Source organism: Myxine glutinosa, chromosome 10 (assembly GCF_964187855.1).
Source record: "Myxine glutinosa chromosome 10, kmMyxGlut1.1, whole genome shotgun sequence".
NCBI classification, from domain to species: Eukaryota; Metazoa; Chordata; class Myxini; order Myxiniformes; family Myxinidae; genus Myxine; species Myxine glutinosa.
Genome location: NC_136270.1, coordinates 102,043,924 through 102,064,108, shown reverse-complemented (window position 1 = coordinate 102,064,108; position 20,185 = coordinate 102,043,924). Strand labels below are relative to the sequence as shown.

General features: G+C 44.4%; 1 protein-coding gene across 1 annotated transcript in view; it reads left to right on the top strand.

Annotated features, from left to right (window-relative positions):
* LOC137433891 (serine/threonine-protein kinase tousled-like 2) overlaps positions 1 to 20,185 on the top strand; it is a gene marked incomplete in the record, with an annotated part of 278,139 nt that overhangs the window by 225,237 nt on the left and 32,717 nt on the right. The window contains 2 exon segments of the mRNA XM_078785945.1: positions 9,639 to 9,777; positions 15,709 to 15,820. Of these exon segments, the coding sequence (XP_078642071.1) occupies positions 9,639 to 9,777; positions 15,709 to 15,820 (251 nt within the window).

The following is a 20,185-nucleotide window of genomic DNA, read 5'->3' as shown; positions in this document are numbered from 1 at the left end:
ATTGATTAATCAATAAATCAAAAATATCCTTTACAGCCAAATCACTTGGTCACTGTCGTATCCAAATATCAGCTTCCTAGCTCAAAAGATGCCTGAGATATTGCCCAGGTGAGAAAGAAAATAAATAAGTCATTAATAATGAAAACAAATAAATAATAATGGTAAAATAATTAATTAATTGGCTAATAGCATACCTAAACCCCCCACCGTTTCATCTGAATCTGTAACGTTTTGAAAATTAATTAATTGATTATATACTTCATCGATTAATTGATTAATCAATAAATCAAAAATACTTCTTACAGCCAAATTGCTTGGCCAATGTCCTGTCCAAATATCAGGCTCCTAGCTCAAAAGGTGCTTGAGATATTGCCCTGATGAGAAAGGAAATAAATAAGTGATTGATAAATCAATAATAATTACGTGATTAATCAATTAATGGATTAATAAAAAACAAAAAATACAGTTTTTGCCAAAGCAAGTGTGCACTATTGTTCCCAAATTTCAGCTTCCTAGCTCAAAGGCTCAAAGGCAATTGAGTACCAGTTCACTGGTAATTCCCTGTTTGTCGTTAAAGGCGGCAAAAAGGGTTGGCGTCAGGAAGGGCATCCGGCCGTAAAACATTGCTTCAAAAAGGGGACCGAAAAACAACAACAACCACGGTTCCCGAAAAAGGCGGAAAAATGGCCTCTAAAGGTGTTTTTTTTTTTTTTTTAGCTCAAAGGATGGCTGAGATATCGCTCGGACAAACAAGAAAGAAACCGGAGTAAAAACTGAGTACTCTCTTTCAGTGCACGTCATCGCCGGGCTCCCTTCGGTGCAACAAATTGGCCGATTAGAAATTTGGCCATTGTTCACCTAAAATATAATTTGTGTTAGAATTCAGTGACCAGATATGCAAATGCTCTTCAAATTTCAAGTCAATCGGATGAAAATTGAGGATTTTAGAAATTCCGCCTATGTTGACCTCAAAAATACTTGGTGGTTGAATTCAGTGACCAGATATGCAAGTTCTCTTCAAATTTCAAGTCAATCAGATGAAAATTGAGGATTTTAGAAATTTGGCAAAGTTGGTGACCTTTGGCCTATGTTGACCTTTTGACCCCAAAAACAATAGGCTTCTTGCTTATGACCAACTCTCCGGTTTGGTGAAGTTTTGTGACAATCGGTTTAGAATTGTGACCTGGAGGCCGATGACGATGACAGACAAAACAGTTGGTTGGCTTCCGGTTTCTCGATCGAGGTGGGGACTTTAGTTCTCTCCGGGCATCAAAAGTTAAGTTATTTTTCAATTCGTGTGTTTGTCAAATTTCCACTCGTTATTTTATCGTCTATGCGTTATTGTTTGTTTCTAGTTAGTTTTGGTTTGAATTTCCTGTAACTCGTAATTAATTAATCGTTTTCTGTTTGCTCCGCTGTGCGGCCCTTGTAACCTGAGGTTTCCCCCATCGGTGGTTGTTAACTTAAGTTCCTTACTTCGCTGTTTTGCTTGGTTCTTAGATTTTTCCCTTCTCCCCCGAATTTCCCCAAACATCTACTCTTTGTCTCACGTTTTAAATCTCTCCTCCTCTCAAAAAAAACAAATAAACATTTATTTACTTTTCTCCACATGTGCTGTTTCATGTGCTTCTGTCCACGTGCGCTGTCTCGTCCTGCCCCCATTATCTCCTTGCCTTCCACCTTTTGCCCTGTTCGCGTGACTCGTGGTGTCCCTCGAAGCTCTCTCCCCATTGGTATTATGTGAATATAAGATTGTTCTTCACGGTTCTGTTTAAGTATGCTGAAATTTTCCCCTGCAGTGTTTTATTCAGCGGTATATTACAACACGCTGTCTTTCTTCCTATTTAAAAGGCTTTTTTCTATTTCCTCTTCAACTCATCCACTTCAAAAAAAAAAAAATCAATCTCTTATACGTCTCCCTCACTATATGTTCTTAATTCGCATTCATTCCACCCCTCCTCCATCGTTCTGAATCTGATTGCTAACTTGAAAATCACAACAAACCCAATTTGTTATCAATGTTCGTCTTTCATTAATCATCCACTTTCTAAACTCCCCTCTTGCCCCTCCTCCCCAAATCCCCCCCCTTGCACCTACACTCCTAAACTCCCACCTTGCCCCTCCACTCCTAAACTCCCCCCTTGCCCCTCCACTCCTGAACTCCCCCCTTGCCCTTCCCCTCCTAAACTCCCCCCTTGCCCCTCCCCTCCAAATCCCCCCCCCCCTTGCCCCTACACTCCTAAACTCCCCCCTTGCCCCTCTACTCCTGAACTCCCCCCTTGCCCTTCCCCTCCTAAACTCCACCCCTTGCCCCTCCCCTCCTAATCTCCCCCCTTGCCCCTCCACTCCTATACTCCCCCGTTGCCACTCCCATCCTAAACTCCCCCCTCACTCCTCCCCTTCAAAACTCCCCCCAACCCCTCCCATTCAAATCTCCCCCCATACCATTCCTCTCCAATTCTCCCTCCTCCCCCCTCCTCCTCAAAGCTGCCTCCTCCCCACTTCGTCTTCCTTCTATCTCATACCTCCACCTCCCCCAACCTTCTACTTTCCTCTGCCCCCCTCAAACAACCCCGCACTGTGCCTCATCCTTTCACCATCAAACCTTTCATCCTCCTCATCCTTCCCTTTCTTGTAACTCTTCTGTAATCTCTGACACACTATCAACTGCTCTCCCTACCTCCCCCTCTCATCCTTCATCTTACCCTACCCCTCCCCTCCCCTGTCCAGTACCCGATGCTCCCCCTCTCTCTTCATTAACGGTATGGACCTCAAACATCCGGGGCCTTCGCTCAAACCTGACTAATCTCTCCATACAGGTTGCTTCTGACAATCCAGACTTGATCTGCTTAACAGAGACTTTCCTCCTTCAAGATGTCTCTGATTCCTTAATATCTCTTCCTGGTTACTCCCTCCTCCGGTATGATAGACCTGAGCCTCGTCCTGGTGGTGGGGTGGCTATATTTATCAAAAACTTTCTTCCTCACTCTCCTTGCACTGCTCTCTCTCCTCCTCACCCCCAGGAGTACCTCTGGCTACGGCTTCCTCTCCGCTCCCACCTTTTGTTCATATGTGTTCTGTACCGTCCTCCAAACAGTGATGACTCCATTTACATTTCACTGTCTGACAGCATGGACCAACTTCTATCCTTCTTCTATCCAACTTCTTCTATCCAACTTCTATCCACTCATCCCAACTCTCTCTCTTCCTCATATGTGGTGACTTCAACTGTCATCATGCCAGCTGGTTGGGTGTGGGTTCCTCTCGCACCAGTCATGGCACCTCAGCAAAGGACTTCTGTGACTCACTGGGATTGACACAATCTGTCAATTTCCCGACCCAGATCTCAGCCAATGGAGTATCTTCTCTTCTAGACTTGGTTATGACTAACTTCCCTGCAAATGTCTGCTGCTCTTCTTCTGCTCCAATCGGTTCTTCTGATCATGTGCTTGTTAAATGTGGACATCTCTCTGGCCATTCTCAGAGAGCCTCCTCAGTGTCGACGAGTCTGGCATTTCACTCAGGCCGACTGGGACGGTCTTCAAGCAGCCATCAATCATCTGGATTGGTCTCCCATCTCCACTGCCTCTGAGATCAATTCTTCCTGGGAATTCTTCCAAAGCAAACTGCTCTCTCTCATGCACAGATTTATCCCATCTCATCTTCAGTTGTCTTACCCTTCCTCCCGTCCATGGTACACTGAATCCTGTGGTGAGGCAGTTGCCCTGAAACAACTTGCCTTTGCCTCTTGGAAGGCTAATCCAACTGAAGGCAATCTCAGTTCCTTCCACCAAGTTCGGAACAAGTGTGTGTCTACCCTCAGGAGTGCCAGGAAGCACTATCTCTCCACACTCAAGAATGAACTCTCAAACCTGTCTCCTTCCTCCAAATCCTGGTGGCGTCTGGTCAAATCCGTTTCTGGTGTTTGTTCCCCCTCCATCCCCTCCCTTACCTCAAATGGCTACACAGTTGACATCGCACGTGACAAAGCCGAATGCCTCAACTCTGTGTTTGCCTCAAAATCTTGTGTCCAAAACCCATCTCTCTCTGTTCCCACCTTTCCCAGTCGAACCCAACTGCTCCTGGACTCTGTGTCCTTCTCTCCTGACAAGGTGGAGGAGTTTTTGTCAAACCTCGAATCTGATTCTGCAACTGGACCAGACGGCATCAGCCCGCGGGTCCTAAAATCCTGCTCTGCCGCTCTATCTCACCCTCTCTCTGTTCTTTTCACCCTCTCTTTTGCTCAAGGTCATCTGCCAGCATCCTGGAAATCAGCAAACATTACCGCTTTACACAAAAAAGGTGCAAAAACAGATCCTTGCCACTACAGACCAATCAACCTGCTCCCAATTATTAGCAAAGTCATGGAATCCATCATTGCTTCGGACATCAAATCCTTCCTCTTCTCCAATGGCTTGATCTCCGATCATCAATTTGGATTCAGATCAGGTCATTCTACTCTGGACATGTTGCTTCTGCTGTCTCAACAATGGATGGAGGTCCTCAATGCCAAACAGGAAATCAGAGCTGTCTCCCTCGACATGTCACGTGCCTTCGATACGGTCTGGCACCCAGCTCTGCTCACCAAACTCTCCTCACCAAACTCTCCTCCTATGGTATCCATGGAAATCTCCATGCATGGCTTGCGGACTTCCTCTCTGGTCGTAGTCAACGTGTGGCCCTGAATGGATTTCTCTCATCTCCCCTTCCTGTTCAGGATGGAGTTCCCCAAGGCAGTGTTCTGGGCTTTGTGCTTTTTCTGGTCTTTATCAATGATCTCTCCGACTCTCTGGAAAATCCTCTCTATCTCTTTGCTGATGACTCCACTCTCTGCCGCTCCATTCCTCATCCCTCAGATCGGCAGTCTGCAGCCCCCTCACTCTCTGAAGACCTGGACAAAATTACAGACTGGTCAAACAAGTGGAACATGTCTTTCAATCCTGACAAATCTCACACTCTTACTATGTCTCTCCGAAAAGATCGACTGGACAACCCTCCCATCTACTTTCTCAACAATCCTCTCCAAGAAGTTCTGTCGCTCAAGCTTTTGGGTCTCACTATCTGCCATGATCCTTCTTGGGAAAACCACATTTCCAAGCTGGCCTCCAAAGCCAGTCGCCGACTGGGCATCCTCCGTCGTGCGAAGTCCTTCCTTGGCACACCTGAGCTCCTCACCACATACAAGGCTTTCATCCGCAGCTCAATGGAATACTGTTCTCCCCTATGGGCCAGTGCTCCTGCCTCACACCTACCTCGGCTTCACGCTGTTGAATCCAAAGCTTTCAGAATCATTGGAATCTCCCGCGATGAAGCTATCTCTGAGGGCCTTTCACTCACTCACCGCAGGCAGGTAGGTGGTCTTTCTGTCTTCTACCGACTCCTCTCCGGCCTTGCTCCCCCAGCTCTCTCTGTGCTCTGTCCCCCCCAATATTCCTGCAGGTCGCACAAGATCTGCCAGCAACCCTCTGATGGTTAAACTGCCGAAATCTCGGCTCTCTGCTCACCTTCACTCTTTCATTCCTCTCTTCTCCCGCCTCTGGAACAAACTCCCACACTCCCTTCAATCCCACTCCTCCCTCCAGGTCTTTAAAACAGCTGTTCACCACCATCTCTTATCTTCCCCCATCCAAAACCTTGATCTTTTCTACCCCCACTAATTCACCCCAGTTCCACCTTGTTTGAAATTCCAACTTCTTTCCTGGAAGTCCTGGCAGTGTCCATATGTTTTATACCTCTCCCACCCTCCCTTCCCATGCCTCCCCCCCCCCCCCCCAAAGCCCTCTCCCTCCCACAGATCTCTCGATGTCTCTCGGTCCCTGCTCTCAAATGTTGTGTTTGTGTCCTTCCCCCTCTCTCCCCATCTTGTCTACCGCTCCCGATGTTATATGTTTTATGTGTCGGTTTGTCTTTCTGTGCGATTAATGTTAGCTCTTTCACGAGCCTCGATCTTGTATACAAATATATATATATATATATATATATATATATATATATATATATATATATATATATATATATATATATATATATACATACATATATATATATATATATACTGTATATATATATAATTTATATTCATGAGTACTAGCAACGGTACCCGCCCTATGGACGGGGCTTCAATTGGGAGGCCCAAATGAAAAGGCTAAATATCAGAAATTGAAGGCTTTTTTTCTTTTAAACGATTTATATAAACATCCGTTAAATCTCGATCGGTGCAGCCATTTCTGCGGCATCCGGGAAAATAACGTCATGCGGGAGCAAGTATCAGCAGGATGTGGCACTGTGGGTGTCCATGTTTCTGATCCTCCTTCATGCCGAAGTAGCCCACCACGTCTCCAAGCATTCCGCTCTTCAGATCCGCCATAACAGATTTAAGCTTGATACTGAAGGTGCATGCAGTTTGTCCTCCCGATGTCGTATGTACTCCTGATACGTGTTTCCTTCATTGTAAAAACTTCCAAATCAACAGTTAAAAGGATTTTGAGCCGATAGCTGTTACGGCCTTGGCAAGATCGATGGAGACAGTGATCTGTTGGCGTATTCACCACCCAAATAGCTACGTGGCATTCTCTCATGTGGAGATTAAACTAATCGTGTTCACAATCGCTATGTCGTATGTACTCCCGATACGTGTTTCCTTCAGTTGAAATGGGTTAGAATTCTCTCAGGCAGGGATTCAACCCGTGTCCTTATAAAAGGTCTTTGAGGTCACCGAGTTCGATCGGTGCAGCCCGTTTGTGCGGCACCCGGGAAAACATCGTCACAATGAGAATAATGAACGTTATGCGAACGCGAATGTTATGCGTGAGTCCAAACCTGAGAATGCTGGAGACTAAAGCTGAAATTGGGAAAACTAAATAGCCTATTTTACTCCTGGAGATCCCAGGATTATCCACCCAAAATATCGTTGAGATCGGTTCAGCAGTTTTTACGGTACCTTCGAAAAGATAGACAGACGGACGGACATTTGGTGAATTATAGTAAGATATGCCTTGTTGGTTCACGAGTTATCAAGTGACCACTATATTTGTCATGGGTGTGCGTCTGTCTGTCTGTCTGTCCGCAGCATAACTACCCGATGATATCATCCGATCTTGATGAAACTTGGGTGGGAGGTTGATATCATGATCTAGTTGTGTCCTGCCTAGAGTGGGCGTATTGCGCCCATTGTGGGCAGACCCACGCCTGAAAAAGATGTCTTTTTAGGGGGTAATCGAGTTCAAGCTACATCTTCTCTGAGGGAGTTGGTGGAATCTGACAGGGGTTTCGGTGTTTGGTTAGGCCAATGTCATGTGTCTCGCCCCACGGAGCTCGATTTTTCATTTTCGCCCCAAGGTCAAGGTCATGAAATTTAGAAAAGTCGATGATTTTTGATGGTTTTATTACATTGTTCGCTTCCTGATAGGGTGAAATGTCATACATGATCTTATATTTATCACATACATCATGAAATACAAGTTTTCCAACAAATTTCAGAATCTTCGACCTTTGACCTTTGAAGATCACATCGGTCAAATTTTCAAAGTTGTCGGAATCGAACCGAATTTTCGGTATTGTGTAGCTAACTAACCTCATAACTGATTATGGTCCCGATTTGATGCATTAATCGTCGATGATCGTGACGATCGACTTGATATTCTGTCCCTTGTCATTGAATACCGCTCGCTCGTGAACCATCATCGTCTCCTGACTTTTTTTTTTTTTTTTTTTTTGTATACAAGATCGAGGCTCGTGAAAGAGCGAAAATTAATCACACAGAAAGACAAACAGACACATAAAACAAATAACATCGGGAGCGGTAGACAAGATGGGGAGAGAGGGGGGAGGACACAAACACAACATTTGAGAGCAGGGACCGAGAGACATGGAGACATCGAGAGATCTGTGGGAGGGAGAGGGCTTTGGGGGGGAGGCATGTGAAGGGGGGAGGCATGTGAAGGGGGATCCCACGGGCATGGATGTGTGTGACATTTCGACATATTGAGTTATATGCTGCACATTCATTTTTACAAAATGGTTACTGGCAAGTCATCAGATCCAGAAATGGTGTGAATTTAGTTATTTCACATAATATGTGACCCCTCACTCCTGTCCACCTGACACTCTCCTGTCTCCACCTGACACTCTCCTGTCTCCACCTGACACTCTCCTCTCTCCACCTAGCACTCCTCTCCTCTCCAAACCCTCACATCCCTCTCCTTTCCAATCCCTCACCTCTCCAATCCCTCACACTCCTCTCCTCTGCAATCCTTCACACGCCTCTCCAATCGCGCCTCACACTCCTCTCCAATCGCGCCTCACACTCCTCTCCAATTGCGCCTCACACTCCTCTCCAATCGTGCCTCACACTCCTCTCCAATCGTGCCTATATGCTGCACATTCATTTTTACAAAATGGTTACTGGCAAGTCATCAGATCCAGAAATGGTGTGAATTTAGTTATTTCACATAATATGTGACCCCTCACTCCTGTCCACCTGACACTCTCCTGTCTCCACCTGACACTCTCCTGTCTCCACCTGACACTCTCCTCTCTCCACCTAGCACTTGTTCTGGTATTATTATTGTTTTTGGTATTTTATTTTCTATCAGTTTTGAAATTAGAATGCCATGGCATGAAAGGACCTGTTAAACTGTTTTATACACCTTAGCATGGCATGTGTTTAGAAACATGGGAATTATTCTGGATTAATTGTAGTTTATTATCAACTCAGGAGATCATGATGATCATTTTGTTGCATCACAATCTACATCGGGAAGCTCCAGTATTAAATAATAAATGATTTGTTTGTTAATCAACCTCAAACCCTCCTCCTTCAAATTCTGTTTTCTTTCCTGAAAGTCCCTATCGGCCTATAGTGTTCATCTTGTTTATCCCGTGTACCCCGCCACAGCCCTCTCTCTTCCACAGGTCTCCTGATGTCCCTATTCACTGCTGTTGTTGTGCTTCCCTCTCTCGCCCCCTTTTATCTCCTGTGCCTTTTGTAATATGTTGTGTGTGTTTGCTCTTATACGAGCCTTGACAAAGTGTTCAACAACAAAAAAGGAACAGCTGTGGATCCAACCTATACGTCGACAAACCCCGAACCGGAAATATTGTCTCATTTTAATAATCTATTAATATGGTTTGAATCGCTACGTGCTTGAAATACTCTCCACTTTTCTTCCACAAATTGTCACATGAGGGTTACCTGAGCATGCGACTCTTTTCAGTGTTAAAGTTATATTCTTTATTAAACCACTTCAGTTTGTAACAAATGTAAATGTGTACATTTTTTTGAGCCCTTTGCTTGAAGTCCCCCATGCCTATGTTTTTAATTCCTCTACCCCTCTTCCTCCTCCCTTTCCCCCTCCAAATTGCCTATTATCAAAGAACCAAGCCAGGATGGCCAGCTTAAAGCATCTTTGATTGCAGGTACAAGATCAAATAAATGATAATTTAATGATGCAGCAGTTGTTTGGAGCTCATTAAAGTATCATTTATTTGTGTTATACTTGCAATGTCGTTGCTTTAAGTTTGCCCTCCTTTGCTTTAAGGTTGTGGCTGGTAATAGCTTAATATTTTGAAGCCTGTGTCGCTTGTCCGATGAGACCCTGGGGCGTTTCATTTTAAATTTATTTATTTATTTTCTACAGGAAACATTCTGCTGGTGGATGGCAAGTCATGTGGTGAGATAAAAATCACGGACTTTGGCTTGTCCAAGATCATGGATGATGAAAACTACAACTCTGTGGATGGCATGGACCTGACATCACAGGGAGCGGGTACTTACTGGTATGTCGTTGGTGTCAGTTCCATCAGGGCAACCATAGTTGGTGGCATTTTTTATTTTTTATTTTTAGTCTTTACTTCTCCAAACAATCAATTCTGCCTTATTTGAAATTTAAAATGTCTGCAAAAACACACAAAAATCACACATGCTGCATGATTAAAGCAGTCATGGGCAACCTCAACTAATCAGAGGGCCACAGGTCTGACCTTCAAACAACTCCGTAGGCCGCAAGACCCCGTTTACCTAAATTGTAAGCTAAAATGATGCATTTTGATTTCAAAAGACATATATTCCATTATGTGAACATTAATTATGAAACGAAGGATTGAACACATGATTAAAAATGCTTTTTATTTTGTAATGATAAATATACTACTTAATGGGGCTGGTAAGATGGCCAAGAGATACGCACTCTCACCTTTAAGCCGTCGAGCCTGGATTTGAATCCCGACCCAGCTATAAACTGTCATCCTCATGTTTCCCAAGCAGGGAGGTCAATCAGTGTGTGTGCGCTGTCTCTCAGATGGGTGTTAAACTGGTGTCCCATCTGCCGCCATTAGTTGGTGGACATTAAAGATCCCATGGTGTCCTTCGTGAAGCGTCGGCGAGTTATCGCCGTCACCCTGAAGAAGAACCGCCTTTAGAGGCCATTTTTCCCCGCAGAGCGGGGGTTGGCCTTTTTTTGGCACCGTGGTCCCATTTTTTGACGCAATGTTTTATGGCCGGAGGCCCTTCCTGCCACCAACCCTGTTAGTCGCCTCTTGCGACATGTGCCGTCACCCTGAGCAAATTACAAATTCATGCCATCACGATTTAGTCGAATGTCAGGCCTGGCCATTTGGTTTGTGAAAGACCAGGGCCAATTACTTCCCCCGGCCAACTCTTCAAGAACGTGGGAATAATTGTGGCTGTTAAATAATAATAATAATAATAATAATAATAATAATAATAAAAACAGGACCACTGGACCTGTGGCTTATCTGGGCCCAGGCCGAATGACCAAGTCAGCCATTTTGCCACACTTCCGGTCACTTGATCGGCATGGTCTCCGCAATTTAACATCAGGACCTTGTCCTAATGTTGTGACCCTAAGTCAAGGCTCCTGATAATGATTTAATGATTTGCAGGTGAAATCAACTAATAATGATCAGATTACTATTAAGGAATTCTGGAATGCTTTTACAATAAGGGATGCTCTATGTCATGTTGAGAAGTGTTGGAGGGAAGTCATCCGTTCCTGTATGAATGGTGTATGGGGGAACCTCAATTTGTTCATGGCTTTAAGTGTTTCAACGAGAATAATGATGTGTTGATAACACGACTTAACATCGTCGAAATAGCCAAGACTGTCAGCTTTGATGAGGTGGAGGAGGGTGATGTAGAGGAGTTGCTGGACTCATGCCGGGAGGAGCTCTCAAATGAGGACCTTCTACTGCTTGAGAAGGAACGCCAGGTGGATCTTAAACATTATAATTTAAATAAAATAAATCAGTGTCATAGTAAAAATAGGACAATAAGATGAGGATTGAGGCAGCATTCACCGTAACCTCTGCCTCTTATAATGGGAAATTAGTTTTAATTTACACGTTTTTCATTTGCAACATTTGCGCAACAACACAACACACACAACACAGGCTGAAGGTGAGGAGCTTAGATAAGGAGGATGACATCGGGGACTTAACCACCAGCCCGTCGTGGGCCTACAGGTTCATGGCAAGCCATGATCTGCCGGTTCGACGCCACACACACATCTCCCAACAAGTACCCGTTGACATGGCTGATAAGACTACGCACTTCCAGGTCTACATCATTAAGCGTTGTCGGGAGCATGTTTTTTTTTTTTTTTGAGGGTGAAAAACTGGTGTGTGGTTAACACACAGTCACGGTTAATATACTGGAAAATATGGTAATCGTTTTCAAGCTTTATTCTTCAAGGCTAGTAGATCATGTGTGTGGACTTTCACATCGATCGAGTAAACCGTTCTGGAGAAGATGCTTAAAGGTTTTCATTTTCAATCCAATATGGCTGCCAAACCACATGACCTATGGACGTCATCAATTTTTTTTTCTCAACCAATTCAGCTCTTCATCACCCTCAATTTTCATACTGATTGGATTAAGTGTTTTACTTGTTGAATTATGTCATAATGAAGTTAAAATGTATTATTCCTCTTGGGAGGTCTTGACTATGTGCCAAGCTTAAATTTCTTCCATGCAGCGGTTTTGGAGATGTAGAGGTGTACAAAGTTATTCGCTTTTTCCAAGATGGCACCTGTACCATGAAGTCATAATTATCATGCAAAAATTATATAGAGATAGAGAGGAGCTCCTATGGTAAATAAAATTGTGGAAATCGCTCAAGCGGTTGCAGAGAAAATGAACTTTACAGGGGAAGGGAGAAAGGAAAATGGCTGACGTGGCAGAATAATAATAATATAGAATAAACGTAAGAAAGCGATAGGGTTACACAGCCCGAAAAGCATGTGTTACCCTCAAACGTTTAACAACGGTGGAATAATAATGTTACTTTTATGAAGAACCACCTTTGGAGGCCATTTTACCCCGCAGAGCAGTGGTTGGCCTTTTTTGGGCACCGTGGTCCCCTTTTTGAAGCAATGTTTTACGGCCGGATGCCCTTCCTGCCACCAACCCTGTTAGTCACCTCTTGCGACACACAAGGAATTACCAGTGAACTGGTACTCAATTTGCCGACCTCGGAAGGATGACAGGCCGAGTCAACCACCCTGGCGTTAATTCAGCGTTTATCTACGTTTATGGAGGTAGATAAAAGGATCCCAGAGTAAAGGTAGAACTGTTTAGGATGTAGCATGGACGTGGACGTGTAGGAGAAATCTTGATGTACTTAAGTGGGGAAACTGTAGCTTAAGATTGTTTGTGTCTTCACACAAGGGGTGAAGCAGTGCTAATTAGTACAGGGATTAAGGCTAAGTTTCCCCAGCGCATGATTTTCCCTCTAACTTTCCCTTTACGTTTTGCTGACGAGGCCGGCCATGAAAACCTCCTTTGAACAACTACCACCGACAAACTCCAAGCAGAGCCGATCGGACTAAGCCCCGCCCAAAGGACCTAATACGGAAAAAGGCCATGCCCTCAGAGTGGCGTGATGGGCAGGTGGAGAAAGAGCTGGCAGGCCACGCCCCTGAAGGTCATGATTGGCTGAGACGAGCATGGAGTGAGTTGGAAAGAGCTTCGCGATATGTCGGTGGGAGGTCATTGAGAAGCTTCGAGAGTGAAAAAGACAAGCGTGTCTCTCTCTCGATCTTGGCTTGAGCAGGACGCTGGCCATTGTTGAAGGAGTGGACATTTTTGGCTATGCGAGGGAGGAGAGCGCGGACGGAGAGCTCGGTGGAGGAGTGGGAAGTTACTTCATGGTGGAAAGGACCCTGGGAGTGCAAAGCGGAGTTCGTGTGTGAGGAGAAGGGAACGCGGGTAGTACTGACCCTACTGCCTGTGGAGCCGAAAGCACGGAGCGCTTTTGGTCCGTTGCCATCTTTGGAGCGCCTCCCATGCGAGTGGCTACATTGAACTTCGCCACCGCCGCTGGCCTTACAGAAAGCCATTTGGGACAAGAGCTAAGTGCACTATAAAAAGGGATTTTATTTTATTTTATTATCTTTCCCCTTGTCTGTTTTTGAGTCTGTATGTGGAGATATTTCAAAATAGAATTTTAGTTTTTACCTCAGCATTCATTTTATTCTTTATCTTTATTATTATTATTTTTTATTTACTTATATCTTTTTTATTTACTTATTATTTACTTTATTATTTTATTCTTTTATCTTTCCTGGGAAAACCACATTTCCAAGCTGGCCTCCAAAGCCAGTCGCCGACTGGGCATCCTCCATCATGCGAAGTCCTTCCTTGGCACACCTGAGCTCCTCACCATATACAAGGCTGTCATGCGCAGCTCAATGGAATACTGCTCTCCCCTCTGGGCTGGTGCTCCTGCCTCACACCTAGCTCGGCTTCATGCTGTTGAAACCAAAGCTTTCAGAATCATTGGAGGCTCCCGCGATGAAGCTAACTATCAGGGCCTTTCACTCACTCACCGCAGGCAGGTAGGTGGTCATTCTGTCTTCTACCGACTCCTCTCTCACCTTGCCCCTCCCCCCCAGCCCTGTCTGTGCTCTGTCCCCCAAATACTCCTACAGGTCGCACAATATCTGCCTGCAATCCTCCTCTTTTTTTTTTTCTTTTTTGTATACAAGATCGAGGCTCGTGAAAGAGCGAACATTAATCACACAGAAAGACAAACAGACACATAAAACAAATAACATCAGGAGCGGTAGACAAGATGGGAAGAGAGGGGGAAAGGTTTCTGGTGAAGAGGTTTCTGGTGAAACTGCCAAAATAAACTCTTTGCTCACCTTCACTCTTTCATTCCTCTTTTCTCCCGCCTCTGGAACCAACTCCCTCACTCTCTTCAATCCCTCTCCTCCCTCTAGGTCTTTAAAACAGCTGTTAACCACCATCTCTTATCTTTCCCCATCCAAAACCTTGATCTTTTCTACCCCCGTTAATTCATCCCAGGTCCACTTTTCTGAAATACCGACTTCTTTCCTGGAAGTCCTATCTGTGTCCATGTGTTTTTTGGTTTTTTTTACCGCTCCAACCCTCCCACCCCCTTTCCCACGCCTCTTCCCCCCAAGCCCTCTCCCTCCCACAGATCTCCCAATGTCCCTGCTCTCAAATGTTGTGCTTCCCCCTCTCTCCACATCTTGTCACCCGCTCCCTTTATTTCGTCTTATGTGTCCGTTTTTTTTTCCATTAATGTTAGCTCTTACACGAGCCTCGATCATGTATGCAGAAAAAAAATTGGGATTATTTTCATTAAATTCGTATTTGTTGAATTTGCTGTCTTGTTTTGGGGTTTCGGAATAAACCCGTGTGTTCCGTTCAGGTAAACGCTTCGCATTTCTTCATCCCACGCGCGACAAAAATACCGCCATTTTTAGGGCTGCCGCCTCGGGAGTAAAACTGTTCGGCTATTCTTCCAAGGCTGATTTTAATCGCTACGGACAGGACAATAATATAGAATAATAATACACAGAAAAAAATGGGAATCCCAGCCTGGAAGGCTTGGTACCCTAATAATAATCATAATCATAATAATAAGAGTTCCCTTACAAGGAACTTCAATGAAGGAAGAGGTAATTAAGCCTGTCAAACCTGTGAGGTGGTTGCCAACCCATGGTTGTTTATCTTTGCTTTATCCTTTGAAATGCTGAGAATTAAGCAAGTAAGCAGCAATTACCATTTAAAAAGTGGTTGGTTTGACTCGGCCAGCGTTTGAACCGCCAACCTCCGCTGACTCTCTTAACTAAAACATAGAGATACATTCGTTGGTATTCAATTTTTATTGCATTGCATTCTTTGCTTTGTGGTTGTGTCAATGAACATTGATGCAGCTTAGCATTGGCTGTTCCAAATTTAACCGTTTTCGAACATTTTCATTGTATTGCCTTTGAAAACGTTTGTTTGAAGTATTTGTGCTCGTAATCCTTTGGAATAGCTCCCTCTGGTATACTTGATTGTGCAAGTGCCAGCAATCACCTCCCTTTTGGCATCACTCCATTTTCTGCTCCTTGATAGTTGTCGAGCCAAAAAAATACTGAAACTTTTGATGAGTTTTTTGCATTTTTAATTTTAAAATGTGCTGTGGCACTCTTCTGTTTTGTTAAGTCATATTTAATTTTTCGTTTCTACAACTAAAATTCATTTTACCTGCACTATAATTGCACAGTGGTCTTGTTTCTCGAGTTGATGTATACGGTATATAACTTTCCGCATAAAGAAAGACGAGCGCTCTCGGAATGGGTTGAGGGTCAAAGAACTACTTGTGGTGGACAATGGATGGTGGAAAAATAATGGGAACAGGTGCGAATTTGACATTTTGTGCTCTGTTGCCACAGGTACTTGCCTCCCGAGTGTTTCGTTGTCGGCAAGGAACCACCTAAGATCTCTAACAAGGTCGACGTATGGTCAGTTGGCGTCATCTTCTACCAGTGCCTCTACGGACGCAAGGTGGGGTGTCGAACATGCTAGGTTAAAGCAATTGACCATTACAAAAAGTCTCTGTTGTCTTTACGCCTCCACCGACAAAGTCGCCGGAGCCATTACTTTTTCAGTTTGTCCGTCCAGCGCTCTGTTGGTCCATGATAGGTTTTCGTTACCGCAATATACAGGGTCCGTCAGGGACGTGTGACGATTTTCAGAAAACTCGTACACAGTTATTTTTAGTCGAATTTCAATTTTTTTTTTTTTAAAGACTACATATATAATGCCATGTAATAAATACACTGTAACAAAGACATTTTAAAAATGTAATTCATGTTTGAAAAATGACATCATCTAAATGGCGGCCGTTCTTGTCCAAGCATTCTTGCAGACGCGCGGAAAAGTTGTCCATAGACCTTTCAACCATGGCAAGTTGAATAGCTCGAATTTCTCTGGTGATGGCATCTGAAAGGGTCTCAAGAGTGCGTGGTTTTTCAATGTAAACCTTAGCTTTCAGGTAACCCCATAAAAAATAGTCACAGGGTGAAAGATCGGGTGATCGAGGGGGCCACTCCACATCCCCACGGATTGAAATGAGGTGCCCTGGAAAATGTTCTCTTAATAAGGCCATTGATTCTCTTGAGGTATGGCAAGTATCCCCATCTTGCTGAAACCAAACTGTAGGGAGGTCAATGCGACGTCGTCTCATTTCAGGCAGTAAGAACTCACGCAACATTGTAACATAACGTTGTGAGTTGACTGGCACAGTGCGTCCGCCTTCCTTGAAAAAATAAGGCCCAATTATGCCGAATCGGACTATTCCGGCCCACACAGTGACTCGCTCGCAGTGCAGGGGTCTTTGATGGAGTTCTCGCGGAATTTGTTGCTGACCAATATCGGGAATTTTGCTTGTTTACACTTCCCGAAAAGTGAAAATGCGCCTCATCACTCATGATGAGAACAGTGTCATCCCTCAGCAGTTCCAGCATTCTTTCTGCGAACGTAAACCGCCGTACGAAATCATTCTGCAGTTCTTGAACCACCATGATTTTGTACGCGTGATAATGAAGGTCCAAGTGCAAAATTCGACGAACTGATCTGTCTGACATCTGTAGAGCGCGAGCGTGCCGTACCGCTGACCGACGAGGGCTGGCCTCCACAGCTTGTCAAACCCTTTCAATGTATTCCGGGGTCCTAACGGTTCGATCGCCTCCCCGAGCTGCTCCCGGCCGCACAGATCCAGTTGTCCTGAAGTTTTTTACCCACTTCAATATTGTGTTTCGAGACGGAACGGCGCCACGTCGACCAACATTGAAGTGAGTACGAAATCTGCGCTGTGTAAGCACCACCGAACTACCCGTTTGAATAAACGTCTCAACAACAAAGACGCGATGTTCAATCGTCCACAGCTCCATGCCTACTGAAATGGCACCTAACAACGAGTAACCAACAGCCATCACGCATGCGCTAGACCCCCCCCCCCCCCCCCACTTGCATTGTTATACCCAATTCAAACATGAATTACATTTTTAAAATGTCTTTGTTACAGTGTATTAAATGGCATTATATATGTAGTCTTTAAAAAAAAGAAAAATTGAAATTCGACTAAAAATAACTGTGTATGTGTTTTCTCAAAATCGTCACACCTCCCAGCGGACCCTGTATTATGAACGGCTGAAGGGATCTAAGTTAAACTTGGTACAAGTATGTATAATGATGCAAAGGTGAACTGATTAGATTATGGGGTCAAGAGGTCAAAGGTCAGAGGTGCTTTTTGGTAAAAAAAATTATGTTACCGAGCTAACTTGTGAACCAGTGATGGGATTTTAACCAAACTTGGTACAAGTATGTATTAGTATAGTTGTAAAAGGCCCATCAAAATGACGTGTTGGAAGTTTTTGACGGTACAGCCTTGTGAGCCTGCCAAAGTCTGAAGCCTGGGCCTACTGTCAGGTGTGCTTATATCTTCTTTATTTATTAGACATCCTACAGATGTAAATGATAAAGGCCAACCCCTGCTTTGCAGGGAAAAATGGCCTCTAAAGGTGGTTCTTCTACAGATGTAAATGATTACGTGGAGCGAATTTCACCTCCCTGTACCTTGTATTGTTTTTGTTTTTTTATGCTTCTGTACACCACCCTTGAGGCTCAGTTTGCAAGCCACCGTCTACAAATTGCAATGTAGGAGACATAATTACTCTTCGTTTTGGCCTTCGTGGTCTTTTGGGTCTTCAGTCTTCTGGGTCTTTAATGGTCTTTAAGGGTCTTTGGGTCTTTGGTTTATTTTGGGTATTTAAGGGTCTTCTGGGTCTTGGGTATTCAGGGTCTTTTCAGTCTTCAGGGTATTTAAGGGTTTTGGGGGGTCTTTTGGGTCTTTAAGGGTCTTTGGGGAATTTTGGGTCTTGAGGATCTTTTGGGTATTTGTGGTCTTTTGGGTCTTTAAGAGTCTTGGGGTCTTTTCACTATTTTGGGTATTCGGAGTCTTTATGGGTTTTTGAGGAATTTTGGGTCTTCAACGTCTTTGGGGTATTTTGGGTCTTCAGGGTCTTTTCGGTCTTTAATGCTCTTCAAGGTCTTTTGGGTCTTTGGGGTCTTTAATGGTCTTCAGGGTCTTCAGTCTTTGGAGTATTTTGGATCTTCGGGGTCTTTTGGGTCTTTTAACTGGTGGACACATAGTCGTGTTTAAAGACTGCTCATTAAAACCCCACTCAAATCCCTCCTAAACGCTACTCAAAGCCTTTCAAACCTATCCTTATGAAGGGGGACATACATCACATAAACAAATACACAAACACACATTGTGTTTTATATGGTAGATACAGTGAAACCTTGACTTACGAGTTTAATTCGTTCTGTGACCGAGCTCGTAACTCAATTTGCTCGTTTCTCAAATTAAATTTCCCCATTAAAATGAATTGAAATGCTATTAATCCGTTCCAGCCCCCCAAAAACCACACCAATTTTTTTGGAAATATATATATATAAATATCTCACGCTTTATATTTCACCTGTATGCAGCATACAAGTTGGCAGGATGGCCTGGACTGGAGGTACGCACACTTGACTCTAAACTGTCCAGCCTGGGTTTGAATCCTGACCCAGCTATAACCTGTCATGTCGGTGTTTCACAGGCAGGGTGATTCATCAATGTGTGTACCGCTAAACTGGGCGCCCCGTTTGCGTCCCATTAGTTGTTGGATGTTAAGGATCTCACCGTGTCTTCCACAAAGAGAAGGCGAGCTATCGCCGGCACTCTGAACAAGTTGTGGCCTGGCATGCTCTTCTCCTCTGCCGTTATATACGTCCTCCTCGGCATCTTTTTCCAGAAGAGCCCTGTCTCGTCACAGTTGAAGATTTGCTGGGGGATGTATCCTTCAGCTTCTATCAGTTCGGCAAAAGTTATAATAAAATCTTCAGCTGCCTTCACATCCGAGCTTGCTGCCTCACCATGCCTGACGACGGAGTGAATGCCGGTCCTCTTCTTAAAATTATCAAACCATCCCCGACTGGCTTTGAATGACTCTTCCGATGCCTCGTCCGTTGATGTTCCCGCCGTCTGCTGCACCAAATCCCCGTAAATGTCTCGTGCCTTCTCACAGATGATGCTCTCGGTCACGGTATCTCCTGCGAGCTGCTTCTCCGTCAACCACACAAACAACAACTTCTCCATCTCTTCATGGACAGAGGTCCGGAGCTTTGAAATAATCTTAACGCCCTTGGCTGGCGTTATAGCCTTTATCGACTCCTTCTGCTTCAAAATCGTACATATCGTAGAAGTACTACGATCGTACTGCCTCGCCAAGTCGACAACACGCACACCTCGCTCATGTTTTTCGACGATTACGTGTTTTATATCCAAGCTCGCTCGCTCGTAACTCAGATCTCGGCTCGCATCACAAAGCAAAAAATCGACCGAGCGACGGCTCGTATCTCGGAAAACTCGTAAGTTGGTGCACTCATAAGTCAAGGTTTCACTGTACTTGGTAAAAATACCACGACAGAAAAGCCATAGCATATTATTATATAGAAAGATAAGAGAAGATAGGACACCCTCCCCCAGAGACGCAAAGTTCCCTATGACATTGTACACTGTTGCTCCGCACACTGACGGTGCTTAAAGACCCAGAGAAGCAAAGTAGGCATACTTGGTGATCTGGACGCCGAGAACGATGGTGACGGGAAAGTCGAAGAATGGTTTGCACCATGGGATGGCAGCCTGTGTCCAACTAGGGGTCAACGGGGTGTTCTAGTTGTTTGATTCATTCCACATAATGAAATGTATTGCCGACACGTTCTAGCACAGGTGATTTATTTGTTCCTTGTGAAATTGAAGAGTCACAAGTGTATGTTGGTGGGTCTGTTTGGCTGTCTGTCTGTCAGTCATTTGCCTAC